At 41.8% G+C, this 23,059-nt stretch overlaps 1 protein-coding gene across 2 annotated transcripts in view; it reads right to left on the reverse strand.

Moving 5' to 3' along the window:
* LOC137325178 (dihydropyrimidine dehydrogenase [NADP(+)]-like) overlaps positions 1-23,059 on the reverse strand; it is a 598,790-nt gene that overhangs the window by 324,671 nt on the left and 251,060 nt on the right. For both annotated transcript variants that reach the window (XM_067989971.1, XM_067989972.1), the window contains exons 7-8: positions 21,018-21,099; positions 20,142-20,229 (exon numbers count right to left, since the gene is read on the reverse strand). In XM_067989971.1, coding sequence (XP_067846072.1) covers positions 20,142-20,229; positions 21,018-21,099 — 170 coding nt within the window. The remainder of the gene's footprint in view (positions 1-20,141; positions 20,230-21,017; positions 21,100-23,059) is intronic.

The following is a 23,059-nucleotide window of genomic DNA, read 5'->3' on the forward strand; positions in this document are numbered from 1 at the left end:
GTACAATAATATTGTATTGGATAACTTAAAAAGTGATTTTTCTGACTGGCTATAATTGCTAAAATTGGAAACAAAGCTGAACATACTTGATCTTCAGATGTCTTGTGATATTCCGATTGGCAAGCAACATGATGCAATAGGTTATTCTCTGCTTTCAAGCCGTTGATGGTATTACAGGCTATTTAAATTAATTTAGTCAGAATGACCTCCTTGTTGTAAATTTTTATAAATCACATTGTTACTACCAATCAGAATACTGTACCTACTGCACAAGACGATTGGTTATTTAGCAACAAAATAAGCAAATCAAAATGTAGATTATTTGACAATCAACTTACAGAACCTTCTGACTACAGTTTCATGAATACAATAAAGGGACACAGAAATATTAGTGAAATTGCAATTCTTGGTTTTGCTTTCATAAGCACAGATAGGATTTATAATGTGAAATGTGTTGCATTCTGTGGCAATATAATGGTTACTTCTTAGATTGGTACACAATCTTCTTCATATGCCTATACGCAAGATGGCATTCTCATTTGTTTATGAACTACTCGTATTTGGTTGTTATACCCAATGACATAACAACCAAGATATTGTTGCAAGTCCTTAACAAAAAAGTTCAGTTTTTATCTGATGGCTTCTATAGTGAAAATTCTCCGAAACGTAGACTTTTCTTTATAGTGATCACATATTGTACCAAACTTATCCACACCTATAAGATCTGTTATTTATCTGTCTAAGGTGACAGCTTTCAGATAAGACATTAAACCAAAGCCCCATTTGTTCTTTCAGGTGGACGTAATAGATCCCATGGCACTATTCAAAAAAAGCAAGAGCATTCTCCCGGTGTCCTGGCCAATATTTATCCCTCAACCAACATCACGAAAACAGATTATGTTGTTCATATATCTCATTGCTGTTTGCAGGACCTTGCTGTGCACAAAATGGCTGCCACATTTCCCTGCAACCACAACAGTGACTACATTTCAAAAAGTACTTAATTGGCTGCAAAATGCTTTGGGACAACCTGAAGTCATGAAAGTTGCTATTTTTGTCCAGGGTGACTACATCTGCAGTAAGTGTCTGCGGCTTGAGGAAATTTGGCTCCAAGTTGAGGAGCTGGAGTCCGAGCTGCGGATATTGCGAGACATCAGGGAGGGAGAAAGCTACCTTGACCTTTTGCTCCAGGAAGCATCCACAACCCTTAGATTAAATACTTCAGAATTGACATGTGGTCAGGGACAGGAGGGTGTGACTGTGATTGAGGCAGGTACGGGGACCCAGGAGGTAGTATTGCAGGAGCCTCAGTCCCTGCACTTGTCCAATAGATTTGAAGTTCTTGCAACCCTTGTGGACAAGTGCGGGAACTGCGGGGAAGACGAGCAAACTGACCACGGCACCATAGTACAGGAAGCCGTTCAAATGGGGGGAGTAAAAAGGAAGGTGGTTGTAGTAGACGACAGTATAGAGAGGGGGATAGACACTGTTCCCTGCAACCATGACCATGAGTCCCGAAGGCTATTTTGCCTACCCGGTGCCAGGGTTAACAACATCTCCTCCAAGCTGGAGAAGAACTTGGAGTGGGAGGGGGAGTATCCGGTTGTCGTGGCCCACGTAGGTACCAACGACATAGGTAGGACTGAGAGACAGATTCTGCTGAGAGAGTTTGAGCAGCTAGGGACTAAATAAAAAGCCGAACCACAAAGGTGATAATCTCTGGATTATTACTTGAGCCATGAGCAAATTGGCATAGGGTAAATAGGATCAGAGAGATGAATGCATGGCTCAAAGATTGGTGTGGGAGAAGTGGGTTTCGATTCGTGGGGCACTGGCACCAGTACTGGGGAAAGAGAGAGTTGTTCCGTTGGGACGGACTACACCTGAACCATGCTGGGACCAGAGTTCTAGCAAATCGAATAACGAGGGAGGTAGATCGGGCTTTAAACTAAATAAGGGGGAGGGGGGGTCCCGGTGGAGAGAAATCTAGAATGCTAAAGAGAAAAGACAAAGAAGCAGTGCAGGAAAGTGATTGGGGCAAGGATAACCAGATTGTGTCAGGAAGGGACAGAGTGTACGAACAAAAGAGTGCACTAACAAATAGGGTCCGGGTAAGAAAAAATGGTAATAAGACAAATAGGGCCATAGTACAAAAAAATGTTAAGATGTCTAAAAATGTTAAAAAGGCAAATCTAAAGGCACTGTATCTCAATGCACGAAGCATTCGTAATAATGTAGAAGAAGTAACAGCGCAAATAGATACAAACGGATATGATATAATTGCATTTACAGAGACGTGGCTGCAGGGTGACCAAGACTGGGAGCTGAATATCCAAGGGTATTCGACATTTAGGAAGGACAGGCAAAAAGGAAAAGGAGGTGGGGTGGCATTGTTAGTAAAGAATGAAATCAGAGCAATAGTGAGAAAGAATATTGGCTCAGAAAATCAAGATGTAGAATCAGTCTGAGTGGAGTTAAGAAGAACTAAGGGGCAGAAAACACTGGTGGGAGTTGTCGAGAGGCCTCTAAACAGCAGTGGTAATGTAGGGGATGGCATCAAACAGGAAATTAGAGATGCATGTAACAAGGGTACTACAGTAATCATGGGTGACCTTAATCTACATATAGACTGGCCAAACAAAATTAGCAATAATACTGTGGAGGATGAATTCCTGGAGTGTGTACGAGATGATGTTTTAGACCAGTACGTTGAGGAGTCAAACAGGGAACATGCTATCCTAGATTGGGTATTGTGCAATGAGAAGGGGTTAATTAATCATCTTGTCGTGCGGGGTCCTTTAGGGAAGATTGACCATAATATGATAGAATTCTTCATTAAGATGGAAAGTGAAGTAGTCCAATCCAAAACCAGGGTCCTAAATCTAAACAAAGGAAACTACGAAGGTATGAGGAGTGAGTTGGCTATGATAGATTGGGAAGCTTCATTAAAAAGCATGACGGTGGATAAGCAATGGCTAACATTTAAGGAACGAATGCATGAATTGCAACAATTATATATTCCTTTCTGGCGCAAAAACACAAAAAGGAAAAGCGGCCCAACCATGGCTAACAAAAGAAATTAAGGATAGCATTAGATCCAAAGAAGAGTCATATAAATTTGCCAGAAAAAAGTAGCAAGCCTGAGGATTGGGAGCAGTTTAGAATTCAGCAAAAAAGGACCAAGAAATTGATTATGAGAGGAAAAATAGAGTATGAGAGTAAACTTGCAAGGAACGTAAAAGTGGACTGCAAAAGATTCCACAACTATGTAAAAGAAAAAGATTAGTGAAGACAAATGTAGGTCCCTTACAGTCAGAAAAGGGAGAATTTATAATGAGGAACAAGGAAATGGCAGAGCAATTAAACAAATACTTTGGTTCTGTCTTAATGGAAGAGGACACAAATAACTTCCCAGAAATGCTAGGGAACCAAGGGACTAGTGAGAAGGAAGAATTAAAGGAAATTAGTATTAGTGAAAAAATAGTGCTGGAGAAATTAATGGGACTGAAAGCCAATAAATCCCCAGGGCCTGATAATCTGCATCCCACAATACTAAAAGAGGTAGCCATGGAAATAGTGGATGCATTGGTTGTCAATTCCAAAATGCTATAGATTATGGAAGAGTTGCTGCAGATTGGAGGGTTGCAAATATAACCCCATTATTTAAAAAAGGAGGGAGAGAGAAAACAGGGAACGACAGGCTGGTTAGCCTAACATCAGTAGTAGGGAAAATGCTAGAGTCTATTATAAAGGATGTGATAACAGGACACTTAGAAAATATCAACAGGATTAGACAAAGTCAACGTGGATTTATGAAAGGGAAATCGTGTTTGACAAACCTACTGGAGTTTTTTGAGGATGTAACTCGTAGAATAGATAAGGGAGAACCAGTGGATGTGGTTTATTTGGATTTTCAGAAGGCCCTTGATAAAGTCCCACATAAGAGGTTAGTGTGCAAAATTAAAGCACATGGGAATAGTGGTAATATATGGGCATGGATTGAAAATTGGTTAACAAACAGGAAACAGAAAGTAGGAATAAATGGATCTTTTTCGGGGTGGCAGGCAGTGACAATTGGGGTACTGCAGGGATCGGTGCTTGTGCCCCAGCTATTCAGAATATATATCAATGATTTGGATGAGGAAACCAAATGCAATATTTCCAAGTTTGCTGACAACACAAAACTAGGTGGGATCATGAGTTGTGAGGAGGATGCAAAGAGGCTTCAAGGTGATTTAGACAAGTTGAGTGAGTGGGCAAATACATGGCAGATACAGTATAATGTTGATAAATGTCAAGTTATCCACTTCGGAAGGAAAAACAGAAAGGCAGCGTGTTATTTAACAGCAAGCAGTTAGAAAGACAAATGGTATATCCACTTTTTAAGAAAGGAGAGAGAGGGAAACCAGGGAATTATAGACCAGTTAGCCTAACATCTGATGTGGGGAAAATGCTGGAGTCTATAATGAAGGATAGGGTGACTGAACACCTCGAGAATTTTCAGTTAATCAGAGAGAGCCAGCATGGATTTGTGAAAGGTGGGTCGTGCCTGACAAACCTGATTGAATTTTTTGAAGAGGTGACTAAAGTAGTGGCAGGGGAATGTCAATGGATGTTATTTATATGGACTTCCAGCAGGCATTTGATAAGGTCCCACATAAGAGACTGTTAGCTAAGATAGAAGCCCATGGAATTGAGGGAAAAGTATGGACTTGCTTAGGAAGTTGGCTGAGCGAAAGGCGACAGAGAGTATGGATAATGGGAAGGTATTCACATTGGCAGGATGTGACTAGTGGAGTCCTGCAGGGATCTGTCTTGGGGCCTCAATTATTCACAATATTTATTAACGACTTAGATGAAGGCATAGAAAGTCTCATATGTAAGTTTGCCGATGACACAAAGATTGGTGGCATTGTAAGCAGTGTGGATGAAAACATAAAATTACAAAGGGATATTGATAGATTAGGTGAACGAGCAAAACTATTGCAAATGGAATTCAATGTAGACAAATGTGAGGTCATCCACTTTGGATCAAAAAAGGATAGAACAGGGTACTTTCTAAACGGTAAAAAGTTAAGAACAGTGGATGTCCAAAGGGACCTGGGGGTTCAGGTACATAGATCTTCGAAGTGTCATGAACAGGTGCAGAAAATAATCAATAAGGCTAATGGAATGCTGGCCTTTATATCTAGAGGACTAGAGTACAAGGGGGCAGAAGTTATGCTGCAGCTATACAAAACCCTGGCTAGACCGCACCTGGAGTACTGTGAGCAGTTCTGGGCACCGCACCTTCGGAAGGACATATTGGCCTTGGAGGGAGTGCAGCGTAGGTTTACCAGAATGATACCAGGACTTCAAGGGTTAAGTTACGAGGAGAGATTACACAAATTGGGGTTGTATTCTCTCGAGTTTAGAAGGTTAAGGGGTGATCTGATCGAAGTTTATAAGATATTACGGGGAATGGATAGGGTGGATAGAGAGAAACTATTTCCGCTGGTTGGGGATTTTAAGAGTAGGGGCACAGTCTAAAAATTAGAGCCAGACCTTTCAGGAGCGAGATTAGAAAACATTTCTACACACAAAGGGTGGTAGAAGTTTGGAACTCTCTTCCGCAAACAGCAATTGATACTAGCTCAATTGCTAAATTTAAATCTGAGATAGATAGCTTTTTGGCAATCAAAGGTATTAAGGGATATGGGCCAAAGGCGGGTATATGGAGTTAGATCACAGATCAGCCATGATCTTATCAAATGGCGGAGCAGGCACGAGGGGCTGAATGGCCTACTCCTGTTCCTATGTTCCTATGTATGTTGGCCTTCATTGCAAGAGGATGTGAGTACAGGAGCAAGGATGTCTTACTGCAGTTGCACAGGGCCTTGGTGAGACCACACCTGGAGTATTGTGTGCAGTTTTGGTCTCCTTACCTAAGAAAAGATATACTTACCATAGACTGAGTGCAGCAAAGCTTCACCAGACTGATTCCTGGGATGGCAAGAATGTCGTATGAGGAGAGATTGTGTCGACTAGGCCTGTATTCTCTCGAATTTAGAAGAATGAGAGGGGTTCTCATTGAAACATGTAAAATTCTGACAGGCTGGACAAACTGGATACAGGGAGGATGTTTTCCCTGGCTGGGGGGTCCAGAACGAGGGGTCACAGTTTCAGGATCCGGTGGTAGGACATTTAGGACTGAGATGAGAAGAAATGTCTTCATTCAGAGGGTGGTGTACCTGTGGAATTCTCTACCACAGAAGGCTGTGGAGGCCAAGTCACTGAATGTATTTAAGAAGGAGATAGATAGATTTCTAGACACAAATAGCATCAAGGGGTATGTGGAGAGAGCGGGAATATGGTATTGAGATAGAGGATCAGCCATGATCATGTTAAATGGCAGAGCAGGCCCGAAGGGCCGAATGGCCCACTCCTGCTCCTATTTTCTATGTTTGTATGTTTCTTTAAGTCCTTTCTTTTGCTTTTGGGGCATTACAAAAAATAATCTTGATTGTCTTTACTAAAACATAGACACAAAAATGTCTTATATATACAGTTTGGTTTTGTATATATCACAATAATTGAGTACAGGTTCATTCCTGATATGCAGAACCAATGGAGCCCAAGTTTAGAATGTAACAAAGTAACACAGGTGATTTTATTTTGGACACAAGTCATCAACACAAGTCACAGAATATTAATTTTCTGCTTTGGATGACAGTTGCCAATAATCCAGTAGTGTTGATTTTAATAAAGCACCACAGGAAGACCCATTGACAGCATTTTTAAAAAAACTACATACATTATCTGCATCTGACAAACCTTTCAAAAGATTTGTGCTCCCATTTGTCACATGTTGCATTTCATTTAGTTAATTCAAACAAAGGTGCTTAAATCTCTAATTTAGAGCAAACAGGCAATGCCAACAGAATAATAAATCATTTCTTACAAATCTCTCCAGTAGCTTTGAGGCTACTGCTCATTAATCAAGTAATGCATCAACGCCATAACATCTCTTCTGCTAAGAAAGCCACTTAATTTTGATTCTAAACTTTTATTTAGTGGATACTTCCTGACCTAACCATTTGTGCTGAATTAAATAATGTCTGTTTTTCATTACTAATCAGATGTCTGTTTTCTTGAACTGTACACTGCATAATTAACTCGTATAATATGTTAGGATACAGTCGTTTAGTACATAGTACACTAAGTCATAAAAATTGTCAAAGGAATTAATATTTTTCTGTACACATCTTGATATATAACAAATGTAAAACTATAGTCCTGTTTTTAATTTAAAAGATTGGCAGGATGGGCTCCTTTAAAAGAAAACAGTGTAAGTTATTGAAATGCTTTGCAGAAGCTCACTGTAATGAGTAGCATGGTTTTTGAATGGCTAGCAATCTTAAGTGCAAACCATAGCTATTCCCAATTAGAATAAAACATGGTACCATCTCATTGTGGTGCTTTTTAAATTTCTTGAACAGATGCCAAGAATACAAAGCTTTGGGATATTTCTAATTCCGAAAACAGGTCACCATTTTTAAAGAATCGCGGGTATATTTATGCAGCATTATGTACTAATGCTGCAAACATTAAATGGTGACTTTGCTTCCATTTAATGGTGCACCTGTATTTAACAAAATGTTAGCAGAAACATACATTTCTATAAATCCTAATCACTATGAGTTGTATGTTTTTGTGCATTAAATATCAAAAAGTAACTGAATGAAATTTAACTTTAAATTAAGTCCTTTAACAATTCTTTCAGTTTTAAGTCAGAGGCACAGAAATTCGTTGATGCCATGTCCGTTTTACAAGCGTAAAATGAGCACCTAAATGTCCAATATGATGGGCAGCACGCGCACGCACATTCCGTGATGGAAGTGCACCGCCTGCCATATTGGTAAAGGCTTAAGTATAGACATTTAGTGCATGTGCCTGAAACAGGCATTAGGCCTTTTGGCTGTGTAAATAGGGGGCCAATGTCTGTTTCGTGACCCCTTTCCAAAATCGGGCTGCACTGAACGCACCGGTTGCATTTAGGATTACCAAGTCTATGTGCAGCTGAACCAGCAGTCCTTAAAGGGAGGCCGCCACATCAAAGGTAAGCTAAAAAAAACTTACCTGAATGTCGAGCCGAGAGGAGCAGGAGTACTTATTGCATCCTCACAGCATTCCACAAGACTGTGGCCGGCCCCCACCCTTCCCAATCGCCTTCCTTTCCCCCAGGATCAACCTGAGGGCCTCTGCCAATGACAATTAATGGGCCATAATTTGCTGTCAAAGTAACAGTGAGGCTAATGGCGCCGTTAACTTCGTGAAAACAGCATCTTGCTACTGCTTCACCATTGAAATGCATTGAATATCACAAAGCTGCTGTACTTGTGGGGAAGATACGAACTAAACTTGCCACAGAAAGTTAAGTCGAGTTCATTTCAGTCTAAGTACCCTAAGACTTTCAAAAAGCATTTGACAAAGTGCTGCATGGTAGGCTTACCATCTTGTTTGCGGCCCATGGAATAAAGGGGGCAGTAGTAACATGGATACAGAATTGGCTAACGGACAGGAAACAGAGAGTGGTGGTGAACGGTTGTTTTTCGGGCTGGAGGGAGCTGTACAGTGGTGTTCCCCAGGGGTCAGTGCTGAGACCACTGCTTTTCTCGATATATATTAATGACTTGGACTTTGGTGTACAGGGCACAATTTCAAAATTTGCAGATGACACAAAACTTGGAAGGTAGTAAACAGTGAGGGGGATAGTGATAGACTTCAAGAGGATATCGAAAGGCTTGTGGCATGGGCGGACGCTTGGCAGGTGAAATTTAATGCAGAAAAATGTGAAATGATACATTTCGGCAGGAAGAACAAGGCGAGGCAATATAAACTAGAAGGCACAACTCTAAAAGGGGTACAGGAACTGAGAGATCTGGGGGTATATGTGCACAAATCATTGAAGTTGGCAGGGCAGGTTGAGAAAGTGATTAAAAAAGCATACGGGATCCTGGGCTTTATAAATAGAGGCATAGAGTACAAACGTATGGAAGTCATGATGAACCTTTATAAAACAGTGGTTCGGCCATACTGGAGCATTGTGTCCGTTCTGGGCACCGCACTTCAGGAAAGATGTGAAGGCCTTAGAAAGGGTGCAGAAGGAATTTACTAGAATGATTCCAGGGATGAGGGACTTTAGTTACATGGATAGACTGGAGAAGCTGGGGTTGTTCTCCTTGGAACAGAGACAGTTGCGAAGAGATTTGATAGAGGTAGTCAAAGTCATGAAGGGTCTAGACAGAGTAGAAGAGAGAAACTGTTCCCATTGGTGGAAGGGTCAAGGACCAGAGGACATAGATTTAAGGTGATTGGCAAAAGAACCAAAGGTGACATGAGGAAATACTTTTTTACACAGCGAGTGGTTAGGATCTGGAATGCACTGCCTGAGGGGGTGGTGGAGGCAGATTCAATTATGGCCTTCAAAAGGGAACTGGATAAGTACTTGAAAAGAAAAAAATTGCAGGGCTACGGGGAAAGGGCAGGGGAGTGGGACTAACTGGATTGCTCTTGCATACAGCCAGCGCGGACTCGATGGGCCGAATGGCCTCCTTTCGTGCTGCAGCCTTTCTATGATTCTAATGACGTTATAAGTGTTAATTACTGCCAGTCAACTTCTCTGGCACTGAAAATTAACTATTACAAGTTTGGAGTCTCATTTCACAATTATTTAATTGATGTTGGAGATTTTAAAAATGTTACATTTTAAATTTAAATTTAAAAAAAAATTTCTTTTCTGATTCTTTTTCTTCTCTCTCTTAATCCAATCTTTCTTTCCCTCCCTTTATTTCTCTTTCTGTACCTGATTTGACATTGAATTCATCCACTCTATTTATACTTCCTTCTCAGTCCTTGCGCTGTTAATTTCACAATCCTTCAATCTGATTGGTTAAGGTTGCCCTGTTCACTCAGATCCCAGACACCGTGTTTCCGTCACTGCGATGTTATCACCTCGCACTTTCATCAACTTGCCACTCAAAAAATTTAAAAACCTTAACGTGCAAAGGCAAGTCTAAGCCCATTTCAAAGAAGTACTGAATGCTGCTGAGGGAGAGGGTTCCTCTGGGGAGTGCAACCAGAGCCAAGTTCACAGCGCCATGGGTGGCTCAGCTGTACAGGGGGAGGAGAAAGGTCAGGAAAGCAATAGTGATAGGGGGTTAAATAGTCAGGCAAACAGACAGGCGTTTCTGCGGCCGCAGACACGATTCCAGGATGGTACGTTGCCTCCCTGGTACCAGGGTCGAAGATGTCACTGAGTAGCTGCAGAACAGTCTGAGGGGGGAGGGTGAACATCCAGAGGTCGTGGTCCATATCAGTATCAATGACAAAGGTAGAAAGAGGGATGAGGTCCTGCAGGCAGATTTTAAGGAGCTAAGAAAGAAATTGATAAGAAGGACATCAAAGGTAATAATCTCCGGATTACTCCTGGTGCCACGCGCTAGTGAGTTTAAAAATAGGAGGATAGTGCAGATGAACGCGTGGCTGGAGAAATGGTGCAGGAGGGAAGACTTTAGATTCCTGGGGCATTGGGACCGGTTCTGGGGGAGGTGGGACCTGCACAAGCCGGACAGGTTACACCTCAACAGGGCTGGGACCAATATCCTCGCGGAGAGGTTTGCTATTGCTGTTGGGGAGGGTTTAGACTAGCTTGGCAGGGGGATGGGAACCTCAGCCTAGAGTCAGAAGGGACAGAAGCAGAGCTGGAAATGGAAGGCAGAAAATTATTAAGCGTGTTTGGCAGGCAGAGGAAACAAAGGTTAGAAACTAGACAACAAAGGAGTTTGGCAGTACTTAAAGGTATATACCTCAATGCAAGGAGTCTAGTGAATAAGGCAGATAAGCTGAGGGCACAGATAGACATGTGGAAGTATGATATCTTAGCTATTACTGAAACATGGCTTCAACAGGGGCAGGAATGGCAGCTCAACATTCCTGGTTACAGGGTTTTCAGATGAGATAGAGAGGGGGATAAAAAAGGAGGGGGTGGTGGCAATATTGTTTAAAGTAACAATTACGGCTGTGAGGAGGGATGATATGTTAGAAGGATCCTCAAATGAGGCCATATGGGTTCAGCTAAAGAATAAAAAAGGGGCAAAACCTACTGCTGGGAGTGTAATATAGACCCCCAAATGGTCAGAGGAAGATAGAAGAGCAAATATGTAGGCAAATTTCTGAGAAGTGCAAAAACAATAGGGCAGTAATAGTTGGAGATTTCAACTACCCTAATATTAACTGGATACAATCAGTGTAAATGTATAGAGGATGCAGAATTCTTAAATTGCATTCAGGAGAACTTTTTAAGCCAGTATGCAGCAAGCCCAACAAGAGGGGAGGCAGTTCTGGATTTAGTTTTAGGGAATGAAGCTGGGCAGGTGGAAGGAGTACCAGTGGGAGAGCATTTCGGTGGTAGTGATCATAATTCAGTTAGATTTAGCATAATTATGGAAAAGGACAAAGATAGAATAGGAGTAAAAGTTCTAAGTTGGGGAAAAGCCAATTTTACTAAGCTGAGAAGTGATTTAGCAAAAGTGGATTGGAAACAGCTACTTGAAGGTAAATCAGTGTCGGAGCAGTGGGAGACATTCAAGGGGGAGATTTAAGGGGTTCAGAATAAACATGTTCCCACAAAGAAAAAGGGTGGGACTGCCAAACTGGAGCTCCTTGGATGACAAGCAGCATAAAAGGGAGGCTTATGTCAGACACCGAGAGCTCAATACTGCAGAAAGCCGAGAGGAGTACAGAAAGTGCAGGGGTGAAATTAAAAAAGAAATTAGGAAAGCAAATAGAGGGCATGAAAAAATACTGACAAGTAAAATCAAGGAAAATCCAAAAATGTTTTATAAATATATAAAAAGCAAGAGGGTAACTAAGGAAAGAGTAGGGCCTATTAGAGACCAAAACAATAGCCAATGTGCGGAGGCGGAAGATGTGGGTACGTTTCTTAATGAATACTTTGGATCTGTTTTCACAAAAGAGGGGGACAATGCAGAGATTGTAGATAAGGAGAGGAGTGTGAAATATTGGATGGGATAAACATAGTGAGAGAGGAAAAATTAACGGGATTAGTATCCTTGAAAGTAGATAAATCACCAGGCCCAGATGAAATGTATCTCAGGCTCTGGAATTCAGCTCTTTTGTCCATATTTGGACCAAGGCTGTAATGAGGTCTGGAGCCGAGTGGTCCTGGCGGAACCCAAACTGAGCATAAATGAGCATGTTATTGGTGAGTAAGTGCTTCTTAATAGCATTGTCGATGATATCTTCCATCATTTTGCTGATGATTGAGAGTAGACTGATGGGACAGTAATTGGCCGGATTGGATTTGTCCTGCTTTTTGTGGACAGGACATACCTGGACAATTTTCCACATTGTCGGATAGATGCCAGTGTTGTAGCTGTACTGGAACAATTTGGCTAGAGGCGCGGCTAGTTCTGGAGCACAAGTCTTCAGCACTACAGCCGGGATGTTGTCGGGGCCCATATCCTTTGCTGTATCCAGTGCACTCAGCCGTTTCTTGATATCATGTGCAGTGAATCGAATTGGCCGAAGACTGTCTTCCGTGATGGTGGGGATATCGGGAGGAGGCCGAGGTGGGTCATCCACTCGGCACTTCTGGCTGAAGATGGTTGCAAACACTTCAGCCTTGTCTTTTGCACTCACGTGCTGGACTCCGCCATCATTAAGGATGGGGATGTTTACAGAGCCTCCTCCTCCCGTTAGTTGTTTAATTGTCCACCACCATTCACGACTGGATGTGGCAGGACTGTAGAGCTTTGATCTGATCTGTTGGTTGTGGAATTGCTTAGCTCTGTCTATAGCATGTTGATTCCGCTGTTTAGAATGCATGTAGTCCTGTGTTGTAGCTTCACCAGGTTGGCACCTCATTTTTAGGTATGCCTGGTGCTTCTCATGGCATGCTCTTCTACACTCCTCATTGAATCAGGGTTGATCCCCTGGCTTGTTGGTAATGGTAGAGTGAGGAATATGCCGGGCCATGAGGTTACAGATTGTGCTGGAATACAATTCTGCTGCTGCTGATGGCCCACATCGCCTCATGGATGCCCAGTTTTGAGCTGCTAGATCTGTTCTGAATCTATCCCATTTAGCACGGTGATAGTGCCACACAACACATTGGATGGTGTTCTCAGTGCGAAGACGGGACTTTGTCTCCACAAGGACTGTGCGGTGGTCACTCCTACCAATACTGTCATGGACAGATGCATTTGCGACAGGTAGATTGGTGAGGACGAGGTCAAGTAGGTTTTTCCTCATGTTGGTTCGCTCACCACCTGCCGCAGGCCCAATCTGGCAGCTATGTCCTTCAGGACTCGGCCAGCTCGGTCAGTAGTGGTGCTACCAAGCCACTCTTGGTGATGGACATTGAAGTCCCCCACCCAGAGTACATTCTGTGCCCTTGCTACCCTCAGTGCTTCCTCCAAGTGGTGCTCAACATGGAGGAGGACTGATTCATCAGCTGAGGGAGGGCAGTAGGTGGTAATTAGCAGGAGGTTTCCTTGCCCATGTTTGACCTGATGCCATGAGATTTCAATATTCAATTGAGGTGTATAAAATTATGAGGGACCTAAATAGAGTGGATAGGGAGGACCAATTTCCCTTAGCAGAAAGGTCAATAACCAGGGTGCATAGATTTAAAGTAAGTGGTAGAAGGATTAGATGGGAGCTGAGGAAGAATTTTTTCACCCAGAGAGGGTGGTGGGGGTCTGGAACTCACTACCTGAAAGGGTAATAGAGGCAGAAACCCTCATCACATTTAAAAAGTACTTGGATATGCACTTGAAGTGCCGTAACCTCCAAAGCTACGGACCGAGTGCTGGAAAGTGGGATTAGGCTGGGTAGCTCTATATCGACCGGCACCAACACAATGGGCCAAATGGCCTCCTTCTGTGCCATAAATTTTCTATGTTTCTGTGTTTCTAAGAGCTGGCACAGTTGAAAAAATTCAAGATAAACAACGAACGTGTTTGGCTTCAGCAGTAAAAATTTGGAAGGAGGATAAATTCTCCTGTCAATTTTAGTGAAAAAAGTTAACGAGAGTATATCATGGTTTTCTACTCACACCAACCTTTATTGAAATTATCCGCAGGAGGGATTTCACCCCTTGGTTTTAAATGACCCCGGAAAGAAAGGCTTTTAAAAAAAACTGCAATTGTACAAGAAGCCAAATTGATGGAAAAATATCCAAAATGAAGCCAATTAGAAGATTTTGCCACGTCGAAATCAACATATCACTCAGACTTCTAATCTGTAAATCTCCTCGATTCTGCAGCACCTTCAATAATTACAAGATTTTCTTTATAGGACGTTGTCAGTGCACTGGGAAGTCAAGGTTGCAAGTTCCTGGAGCACCGAAGAGAAACAAAATGGTAAACTATTCAGGGGGAAACAACCTTTACTGGATATTGTGAATGTATTGAACAGCTCTGAAAGAAACTTGTAGGGCACTATGTGGGAAAAAATTGGATAGGGCCTATGATTGGGCGGGGTTAGCGTGATCCGCTATTACCCCGCGCCCAATGGCCCCTGCGCAGGCAGGACGAGACTTTCGGGAGGCCTCAGGACTTACCTTCAAGCCGCGTTCCGAATCAGCGTTGACACGAGGAGTCAATGCAATTTGCACTTTCCACCAGCAGGGGGAGCAACACTCTCTTAAAGGCAGGCTGTCTCTTAAAAATCTCTTCAAGGTAGCTGGTACCTGATATTGGCTGAAAATAACAGTCTGCTGTCTGCATAGAGTCTGAACGGAGATCAGACGTTGCACATGCAAAACACAGATGCAGCTCCTGTCCCTACCTTAACAAACTGATGAGTTATAGAATCATAGAAAGGTTACAGCACGAAAGGAGGCCATTTGGCCCATTGTGTCCATGCTGGCTCTAAACAAGAACAATCCAGCTAGTCCCACTCCCCCGTCTTATCCCCGTAGCCCTGCAAATTTTTTCCTTTCAAGTACTTATCCAGTTCCCTTTTGAAGGCCATGATTGAGTCTGCCTCCACCACCCCCTCAGGCAGTGCATTCCAGATCCTAACCACTCGCTGTGTAAAAAAAGTTTTTCCTCATGTCACCTTTGGTTCTTTTGCCAATCACCTTAAATCTATGTCCTCTGGTTTTTCCACCAATGGGAACATTTTCTCTCCATCTACTCTGCCTAGACCTTTCATGATTTTGACTACCTCAATCAAATCGCCTCACAACCATCTCTGTTCCAAGGAGAACAACCCCAACTTCTTCGGTCTATCCACGTAACTGAAGTCCCTCATCCCTGGAATCATTCTAGTAAATCTCTTCTGCACCCTCCCTTAGGCCTTCATATCTTTCCTAAAGTGCAGTGCCCAGAACTGGACACAATACTCCAGTTGTGACCGAACCAGTGTTTTATAAAGGTTCATCATGACTTCCATACTTTTGTACTCTATGCCTCTATTTATAAAGCCCAGGATACCGTATGCTTTTTTAACTGCTTTCTCAACTTGCCCTGCCAGCTTCAACGATTTGTGCACATATACCCCCAGAACTCCTTGTTCCGGAACCCTTTTAGAATTGCACCCTTTAGTTTATATTGCCTCTCATTCTTCCTACCAAAATGTATCATTTCACATTTTTCTGCTTTAAATTTCATCTGCCACGTGTCCGCCCATGCCACCAGCCTGTCTATATCCTCTTGAAGTCTATCATTATCCTCCTCACTGTTTACTACCCTTCCAAGTTTTGTGTCATCTGCAAATTTTGAAATTGTGCCCTGTACACCCAAGTCCAAGTCATTAATATATATCAAGAAAAGCAGTGGTTCCAGCACTGACCCCTGGGGAACACCTGTGAACACCCTCCAGTCTGAAAAACAACGGTTCACAACTCTCTGTTTCCTGTCCCTTAGCCAATTCTGTATCCATGTTGCTACTGCCCCCTTTATTCCATGGGCCGCATTCTAGATGATAAGCCTACCATGTGGCACTTTATCAAACGCCTTTTGACAGTCCATATACACCACATCAACTGCATTGCCCTCATCTACCCTCCCTGTTACCTCATCAAAAAACTCTATCAGGTTAGTTAAACACGATTTGCCTTTACCAAATTCACGCTGGCTTTCCCTAATCAATCTACACTCGTCCAAGTGACTGTTAATTCTGTCCCGGATTACCGTTTCTAAAAGTTTCCCCACCTCTGAGGTTAAACTGACTGTCCTATAGTTGCTGGGTTTATCCTGACACCCTTTTTTGAACAAGGGTGTAACATTTGCAATTCTCCAGTCCTCTGGCACCACCCCCATATTTACGGATGTTTGGAAGATTATGGCCAGTACCTCCGCAATTTCCACCCTTACTTCCCTCAGCAACCTAGGATGCATTCCATCCGGACTGGGTGACTTATCTACTTTAAGTACAGCTAGCCTTTCAAGTACCTCCTCTTTATCAACTTTTAGCCCATCCAGTATCTCAACTATATCCTCCTTTAAGGAATCTTACAACACCAGGTTATAGTCCAACAATTTTATTTTAAAATCACAAGCTTTCGGAGATTATCTCCTTCGTCAGGTGAGTGAGTGAAAGGTTCTCAAATCGCATATCTTATATTAGGCTGGGACACCATCACACCAATCAAAGGTGTCGTTGGTGTCCAGACAGGTTAGCCACAGAAAACAGTAGGTCCCAGTATGCTGAATACACATTGTGCCACGGCAACCTCTGCAAGACATGCCAGATCATCGACACGGATACCACCATCACACGAGAGGACACCACCCACCAGGTACATGGTTCATACTCCTGTGACTCGGCCAATGTTGTCTACGTCATACGTTGCAGGAAAGGATGCCCCGGAGCATGGTACATCGGCGAGACCATGCAGACGCTGCGACAACGGATGAACGGACACCGCGCAACAATCGCCAGACAGGAGGGTTCCCTCCCAGTCGGGGAACACTTTAGCAGTCAAGGACATTCAGCCACCGATCTTCGGGTAAGCGTTCTCCAAGGCGGCCTCCGAGACACACGACAACGCAAAATCGTCGAGCAGAAATTGATAGCCAAGTTCCGCACCCATGAGGACGGCCTCAACCGGGATCTTGGATTCATGTCACGCTACACGTAACCCCACCAGCAAGGGGAAAAAAAAGTTATCTGTTTTTAATATTCTCTCTCTCTCTGCTTTTCGGATCTCTTTCTCTCTGTCTGTGTAATTTGACACAATGTGTATTCAGCATAATGGGACCTACTGTTTTCCGTGGCTAACCTGTCTGGACACCAACGACACCTTTGATTGGTGTGATGGTGTCCCAGCCTAATATAAGATATGCGATTTGAGAACCTTTCACTCACTCACCTGACGAAAGAGATAATCTCCGAAAGCTTGTGATTTTAAAATAAAATTGTTGGACTAAAACCTGGTGTTGTAAGATTCTTTAAATTTGTCCACCCCAGTCCATCACCGGCATCTCCACATCATATCCTCCTTTACTGAGACTCTTGCAGCATCTTCTTCCTTGGTAAAGATAGATGCAGAGTACTCCTTTAGTACCGCGGCCATCCCCTCTGCCTCCATGAGTAGATCTCCTTTATAGTCCCTAATCGGCCCCAACCCTCTTCTTACTACCCTTTTACTGTTTACATTCCTGTAGAAGACTTTTGGATTCCCTTTTATGTTGGCTGCCAGTCTATTTTCATACTTTCTCTTTGCCCCTCTTATTTCCTTTTTCACTTTCTCTCTGAACTTTCTATATTCTGCCTGGTTCTCACTTGTGTTATCAACCTGACATCTGTCATACGCCCCTTTTTTCCATTTCATCTTACTCGCTATCTCTTTTGTCATTCAGGAAGCTCTGGCTTTAGTTGCCCTACTTTTCTGCCTCATGGGAATTTGCCTAGATGTTAAAACATTGAATAAAGGTTGCGCACTTCTAAATCCCACATCCTCCAATCTGCATACCAGGCCTCACCAATCTGCCGATCTGAGTTTGTACTAGGCCTGCAAGGTTCTCTGCTGATGCATTAGAGGCCTTGGTGCAAAAGGTGGACAGAAAAAGGGTCATCCTATATCCACAGGGGCGGGGGAGAACAAGAGGCCCTCCAGACATATACCCAAAAGGCAGTGGGAGGCAGCGGGGTTCAATGAAGTCAATGCCAGGCGCACAGCATCATGAACATGGATGCAGTGCAGGAAGAAGGTCAATGCTTTGACATGAGCGTCAAGGTGAGTGAGGTCAACTGTCAAGTGGTGTCTCCTACCAACTGCACCACTAGCCGCATCCACTGCTCCCGCACTACACCCCCCCATCACCCACATACCAACAAACTCTTTCCATCAGTACTCAACTCTTCCAATCAGATGCTTCCTCTCACCCTTACACATTACCACGGTTGCAAGTCACCCACCCACAACTCAAAGGTCACACACACTGGCAGCTATTCAACCATGACAGCCACATCACCAAGACACACATCCTGCTTTCTTGCAGGAGAAGGTGGCGCACATCAGGAGGCAGCAAGTGACAGTAGTATTTAGCCCCTTGAGCCTGTTCCGCCATTCGATGAATTCATGGTGGACCTGTGATCCAACTCCATATACCCGCCTTAGCCCCATATCCCTTAATACCCTTGGTTCACAGAAATCTATCAATCTCAGATTTAGAATTCACAAGTGAGCTAGCATCAACTGCCATTTGCAGAAGAGTGTTCCAAACTTCTCCCACCCTTTGCGTGTAGAAACATTTCCAAACTTCACTCCTGCACGTCCTGGCTCTAAATGTTAGGTTATGTCCCCCAGTCCTAGTATTCAAGTATAGGAGACCTCCAAAAACAGTTCCAAATGTCTCAGCAGCCAGAAGTAATAATCCAGCCACTAACCAGTAAATCCTGCATGGTCCCTTTAAATAGCGCTGGTGGGGGTCCTCCAGGCACTTTAAGACATGTTCAGATGGTCGGGGTTAAGACTGTGCATTGAGTTGAGAATAAATCCCAAAATGGTGTCTGTCACTTTAAATCAGCATTGTACACTGATTGTATCAATCTTCTCCTTACTTTACATGCTTCCGACGTTCGGTATTTGCGCATGCGCTAACTCCTATACCAAGATGGTATCGGGCGCGCGTCACATTGGAAACGTGTGTGCGCAGCCAAGACACCATCTTGGATGTTGGAGAGGCTGTGTCGCGTGAAACAACGGGTGCTACACGGCCCAATTTAGCACCCCAAAACTAAAAAATACTCTTTGTACAAGAACATTTGTATCAAATGCAGCACCTGCTCATTTTTAATCTATTAAAAATGTTGGAACACAGACTGAAAAGCAAAGTCCCACATTGCTTACCATCACTGAAATCAACTGTATGTTTCTATGATATTATTTCAAAGATCAATAAATCAAAACTTTTGGTGAGCCATTGTATAATTTTAGATATTTTGCTACCGTATAAAATGGTATTTAAAAATAACTGATATTTGCAGGAAAAAAGGCATTTGAGAAATAAGCTCATCATCAAGCTTGTTGAGGTCTATATGTTTATGCTATCTTAAATAACAATGCTTATTGATTCTCAATTTAAATTATTAGAATGCCAGCATAATGCCTTTCCAAAGATTTATTTAAAAGGATGTGCTAATTTGCTGAAGATTTTATTCATTATTGAAATGATGCAATATTCAGAGACACTTGTTTATGCGTTATTGTGCAAAACGTCAAAATCGACAGCAATAAGTGAGCCCTCACTTAGATTACATTGTTTTAGCCAATACATATCAATTGTCCATCTTTAAATATTTCTTAACATTTGTTACTGAGATAGTGCAAGCTGTTTGCACTATTAGATCTAAACTAGATCTTGTATTTGTATAAAACTTGCAAGCATTCATCAGCTGTTTTGTTGATGAGACTTGAGACTTAAATTTCAATTGATTTTCCTGTTGAACAAAACATTTCATTATGTGGCTTTAATAAGTCAAATCCCAATTCAAAATAATGAACCTTTAACAGATATAAAATTTCACACCTGTGTACTGCAACCTATTGTGAGGGTTTTAAAGTTTAAAAGACTATTCTCTTTTCAAACAAGGCAAAAGAATACCAATACAATTGGTACACTGACCTATACCGATGAAGACTGCTTCATATCCATCTTGCTTCAAGGTCTCCAGAGTCATTCCTTCAATTCCCAGACCTTTACCAAAGACAATCTTAACAGAATCACAAGATAAAAAGGATGATCACATGCTTTAGTGTTCATGTATGTCATTTTTTTTAAAAACAGAACTATGATACACTTTTATATTTTATACCTTTATATTTTTTCACATTGTAGAATTTTTGGAAACTACAGGAGCCCTCATTTTTTTAAAAAAAGCATTTTTGAAAACTCTATGCTAGAACTTAAAAATATGTAGAATTTGCCATTGCAATATTTGAATGTAAACTTTCTTGTGCTGAAACATGCTCAGAGAATATTGACCCTATCAAGACGCAGGTACTCATTTTTTAAATTGATATGGGAAAAGATGATAGTTATGATTTTGTTTTAAATAAATAGCTATGAAATCTGAATTTGATAACCTCTGGTAAACTGAATTAAAAAATCTGATCTTTTAAAACATCTGTTATTTTCTTCCTCAAAATTTTACATGTAAAATGTTGCACAACCAAAGTACAAACACATCTTGAGGAAAAAAAATTCAATTTATTATGCTGAATATTCACAACAATTTATGAATTTGTTTTCTCTCAGATAATTAATCACATGCTGCTAAGTCAAGACAGAACTATTGATTGCCCTTTTCTAGACTGGTGGCATTCAAACCGCAGACAGACAAATTCTCTGAACTAAAGAAGCTATCCTTCCCAATTCCAAAAACGGTGACTTTTAATTGTGCTTTACTAATGTGTGTGACATTTTGCTGTTAATCTTCAGTAAACGTCAACCCATTCTTTATTCTCTTGTGCATGCAGATTGGCTGTGTTGTTCCATTACCTTCACACCAAGGTCCTTCATCAGCTTGGTCTCAAACTTGACAACATCATAAGGCAATCTGAACTGAGGGATCTCAGATGTGCTACAAAAAAGGAAAGCAAGTTTCATTATTCCTCAATGACTGCAAAAGGTTTTCTCTAAATGGAAACCAACATTTATCACATTTCTGTTTTTTAAATTTAAAATAACATTAATTTTTTGCTGCCAAGAAGGAATGACTATTTATTGTAGTTTCACAATCTGATTTAAAATTTCTTGAAACTAAAATCAGAAATTTTAATTTAAAGTTCATTGTTTAATTTTTTTTTAAAAAACGGCATCTTTAAAAAATAATTAACAATTATGTTAAAAGGACATATTTTAATTCATGCTTTAAACTGTCTTCTTAACCTATTATAAATCATTGCTTTATTTTTTAAAAATTAATTTGTACTACTCATAAGCGCAATGATGATGCTTTTTTCAACTTTTTGGTGATATGGGTGAGATTTTGTGTTCCTCAGGTGAGATGGCGCATTGATGAAAAATAGAGCACTTTTCTATTTTAAGGTATCCAGTCACAGAATCATAGAATCTCACAGCACAGAAGGAGGCCATTCAGCCTATCATGCCTATGCCGGCTCTTTGAAAGAGCTACTTAATTAGTCCCACTCCCCTGCTCTTTCTCCAGAGCCCTGCAATTTTTTTCCTTTTCAAGTAGATATCTTTTGAAAGTTACTATTGAATCTGCTTCCGCCAACCTTTCAGGCAGTGCATTCCAGATCATAATAACTCACGGCATAAAAAAAAATTCTTATCACCCCTCTGGTTCTTTTGCCAATTATCTTAAATCTGTGTCCTCTGGTTACTGGCCCACTTGCCAATGTAAGCATCAAGCATTCCCAAGGTCAGGTAGAGCGAGCACAGTCAGCTGCAGAAATAAAATACCGTCTGCTCAACTATAGCACGCCTTGGCCTCAACCTCAAAAGAGCACTCCCTACTGCACCAGTGTGAAAAAAAATTTCCATTTCACACATCACACATCCCTGATAATGTGTGCAGCCAAATTTTGATTATACGTAGCATTACAAAGCAGTACGTCTCCACAAAACTAACATATTTATGGATTGAATCATGCTAGTAACAAATGGGTTAGTATGAAGTTTATTTTTCTACTATGTTAATAAAGGCATTAATTTGTTTATTTTACATGGACTATCACTTTAGTTAGAGACCAAATGAGGTTCATACGTACTTGTTAATGTGGTTGTTACTGATATCCAATCTCAAACTATTGTTAACCTGAACTAAATTTTCATGAATGTAAAACATTTGCATTACACATGTTTGAATTTAAGTGTACACTGCTTCACAGTTGCACAAACATTAGCACGCATGATTAAACGAGAAGCTAAATTTCTAGATATTATAAAATGGAGATATCAGTACACATACTGTTAACTTTTGATCCTCTGCTATTGTGTTGAATTTCTGGTGAAAGGCAATATTAGGACAGATATTTTGTACAAAACGTAACTTAAAGTCAAGGTGGTGCTGCATCAGATGCTTGTGAGAATAGTTTTTGTCTGTGCCACTCTACAGCACTGTCCCATTGTTCAGCACTGCAACATGCCTGCAAGAAGATGCAACCAAGATTCAGGCTACAGCTGACAGTTACTGTCACTGAACACGTGCAAGCTCTGTGCTGCATGGTAGCCGCTGGTGACCCTGCAGCAGATGGCAGAGCTTGTCAATCTCCGTCTGCTGATTCAGACTCTGAGATGGCAGGTTACCACAGTCATTCCCAGCTGGGTTTTCCAGAGCCCGCAGAAATGGTTAGTGGCAGCTTGGTAGGTGGGGCCAAACAGGCAAAGCTGGCTCCTGATCACCTTGGCATGCCTTCTTTCATGCAATACCATGTAAAACATGACATGCTGTGATTGTGATGCTTCTGAAGAACCTTCCAGCATAAAGGTTAAATGGGTATTCGCATCTAATTACGATGTCACTTAGGGTCAGCTGGCACAGCCATCATTGGGAAGAGACAACATCTGCCAAAGTG

The sequence above is a fragment of the Heptranchias perlo genome, chromosome 9 (genome assembly GCF_035084215.1).
Source record: "Heptranchias perlo isolate sHepPer1 chromosome 9, sHepPer1.hap1, whole genome shotgun sequence".
NCBI lineage: Eukaryota > Metazoa > Chordata > Chondrichthyes > Hexanchiformes > Hexanchidae > Heptranchias > Heptranchias perlo.